Below are 2,500 nucleotides of genomic sequence, written 5' to 3'. Positions count from 1 at the left end.
TTCCTCACGGGCCGATTTGTCCTTTGCGGGAAGGTTAACTGATGAAACAACCTGTTGCTGCATGTTCGACTTTTTTTTTTCTGAATAGGAAAATTTGCCGGAATAACCTAGTGGCGTGTGTTCAACTTTTTTTTTTTTTTTGGGGGGGGGAGTAGGAAAACTGCCTAAACAAATCCATTATCGCGTGTTCAGCCTTTTCTGAAAGTTACAAGCCGGAACCTCTCTCCGCCTAATTTTGGAACGGTTAGCTGCCGAAACAACCAGTTTGTGCTCTCTCATAATCTATTATCGCGTGTTCAGCCTTTTCTGAAAGGGTTACAAGCCGGAACCTCTCTCCGCCTAATTTTGGAACGGTTACCTGACGAAACAACCCGTTGCTGCATGTTCATTTTTATCTGAATAGGAAAATTTGCCGGAATAACCTTGTGGCGTGTTCAACCTTTTTTTTTTCTTGAATAGGAAAACTGCCTAAACAAGTCCATTATCGCGTGTTCAGCCTTTTCTGAAAGGGGTACTAGCCGGAACCTCTCTCCGCCTAATTTTGGAACGGTTAACTGCCGAAACAACCAATTTGCAGTATCTCAACATTTTCTGGGAAAGGTTAATTGCCGAAACAACCAGTTTGCGCTCTCTCAACCTCTGCAAAAGTTAAATGCCGAATGAAGTAATTTGCGCTCTCCCGCCTTTCCTGAGAAGGTTAACTACCGAAACACCCAATTTGTGCTCTCTCAGCCTATTCTGGAAACGTCAACTGCCGGAACAACCAATTTGCGCTCTCTCAGCCTATTCTGGAAAGGTTAGCTGCCTAAACAATCTCTAAGTGGATGTTCAACCTGTTCTGATAAGTTCAACTTACGGGACAACCCATTAGCGTGTTTTCTTTTTTTTTTCTAGACGGATTAGCAGGCAAAATAGCCCATAAGTGCTTTTTCAACTAACGAAACATTCTACTAGCTTATGTTCAACCTTTTCTGGAAAGATTAACTTATGAAACTACCCATTCCCGTCTTATCAACCTTTTCTGAAATGGTTTAATGCAGGAAAGAAAAAGAAAAACTAGCAAAATCTCAACTTCTTTGGAAAAGTTAAATGCCGAAACAACCCACTAGGACATGTTCAGACTTTCATGAAAGGTTACCTGGTCAACCATTCAACTAGCTTTTGTTCACTCTTTCTGAAAAGTTTGAAAGCCGGATACTACTAGAAATATAAATAATATTTGCGCACATATAGGCTAAATATGGAGGTCTTGCTTAGGATCTACAGGTATAGATTTTTGGAAAAATGTCATTGGCTTATACAGCCAAAGCCGAAAAGAGAAAACGTTGATTCATTAACGGAAATTGATCTAATCCGTAAATATGAGTCTTTAACGTGTTTCGAATTCACTAGTATGCATTAAGACAAAATGATTGGTGTAAGTACTCTTCTACAACTTTATCTCGAAAAAAAATTGTCAATTTACTTATATAAGGATACATTAACAAAGTAATTGAAATAATTATTATGCATTTCCATACATACATGATTGGTATCGGGACTACAATCTAACCATGAAATAGAAATTCTTATGCATCTACAAACACAAATTAACACGAGCGTCCTTCCCACCTTCTTCAGACCACCGAATTCCTTCTCCAAGTCACGTAACGCTTACATATAGAGTCGTTGTCCTGATCCTCCTGCCTGCCCCCCCCCCCCAACACACCCCAGCTCCCCTAAGCAAACACATACCCCCCCCACCCCCCACCTTTCTGCTCCTCACGCCCTCTCCACCCACCCCGTATGGTCAAGGGGGAGGGGTACGTTTGCGCTGGTATATAAACCTCGGGAGTGATCTGTGAAGGACAGACCTGGTCAAGGATAAGACCCCGTGTGGAGGACAAGAAGAGCAGTTCGTGAGCTTCCGTCAGCATGAGGCAGGTAAGCATTTGGAATCAAATTAATGATTATTATTGCCTTTAAGATAATTTTCTAAAATGCAAGGTACAGAATTCCCTGTGTTCTTTTATCATGTTTAAGACTAGTTTTAAAAGTTAAGTATTATGCACGTGTAAATTTCGAGAAATGAAATGCAGTTAGCATGAGATATTGTAAGAAATATATATTTTCACCAAGATATTGATTTCCATTATGTTAAAGTAATCATTTAGCATGGAATATGTAGCTATCCCTTGTTTGTGTGCCATTCTGTATGTACTTCCAGTGCGTCAGACTAGCATAAAATAGGTATTATTCTTGTTCGAGTTTTTTAAGATTGGGCAATAGGAAATGAGACAGAATAGCGCTAGTTGTTTCACCGGTTATTCTAAGCCTTAAAGTATCTTTCAAAACGGAGTATGTAGTAGCAATTCTTTGCTATATCAAACTGTAGCATATAGGGCTAACATAGCTGTCCTTCCTTAAGCTTAGCCGATTCCGAAAGGGGATCTTACTTCACTTCAAATGTCTCACACGCGATGTTCAACAAACACCAAAAAATAATGATTGATCTCACGGT

General features: G+C 40.0%; 1 protein-coding gene across 1 annotated transcript in view; it reads left to right on the top strand.

Moving 5' to 3' along the window:
- Positions 1-1,813: 1,813 nt before the first annotated feature.
- LOC138867384 (VESP-VB1-like) overlaps positions 1,814-2,500 on the top strand; it is a 2,008-nt gene continuing 1,321 nt past the window's right edge. The window contains exon 1 of the mRNA XM_070142765.1: positions 1,814-1,923. Coding sequence (XP_069998866.1) covers positions 1,915-1,923 — 9 coding nt within the window. The 5' untranslated portion in view covers positions 1,814-1,914. The remainder of the gene's footprint in view (positions 1,924-2,500) is intronic.

Source organism: Penaeus vannamei, chromosome 30 (assembly GCF_042767895.1).
Source record: "Penaeus vannamei isolate JL-2024 chromosome 30, ASM4276789v1, whole genome shotgun sequence".
NCBI lineage: Eukaryota > Metazoa > Arthropoda > Malacostraca > Decapoda > Penaeidae > Penaeus > Penaeus vannamei.
Note: the sequence above shows the minus strand (reverse complement) of the source record. Positions and strands in the feature narration are given on the sequence as shown.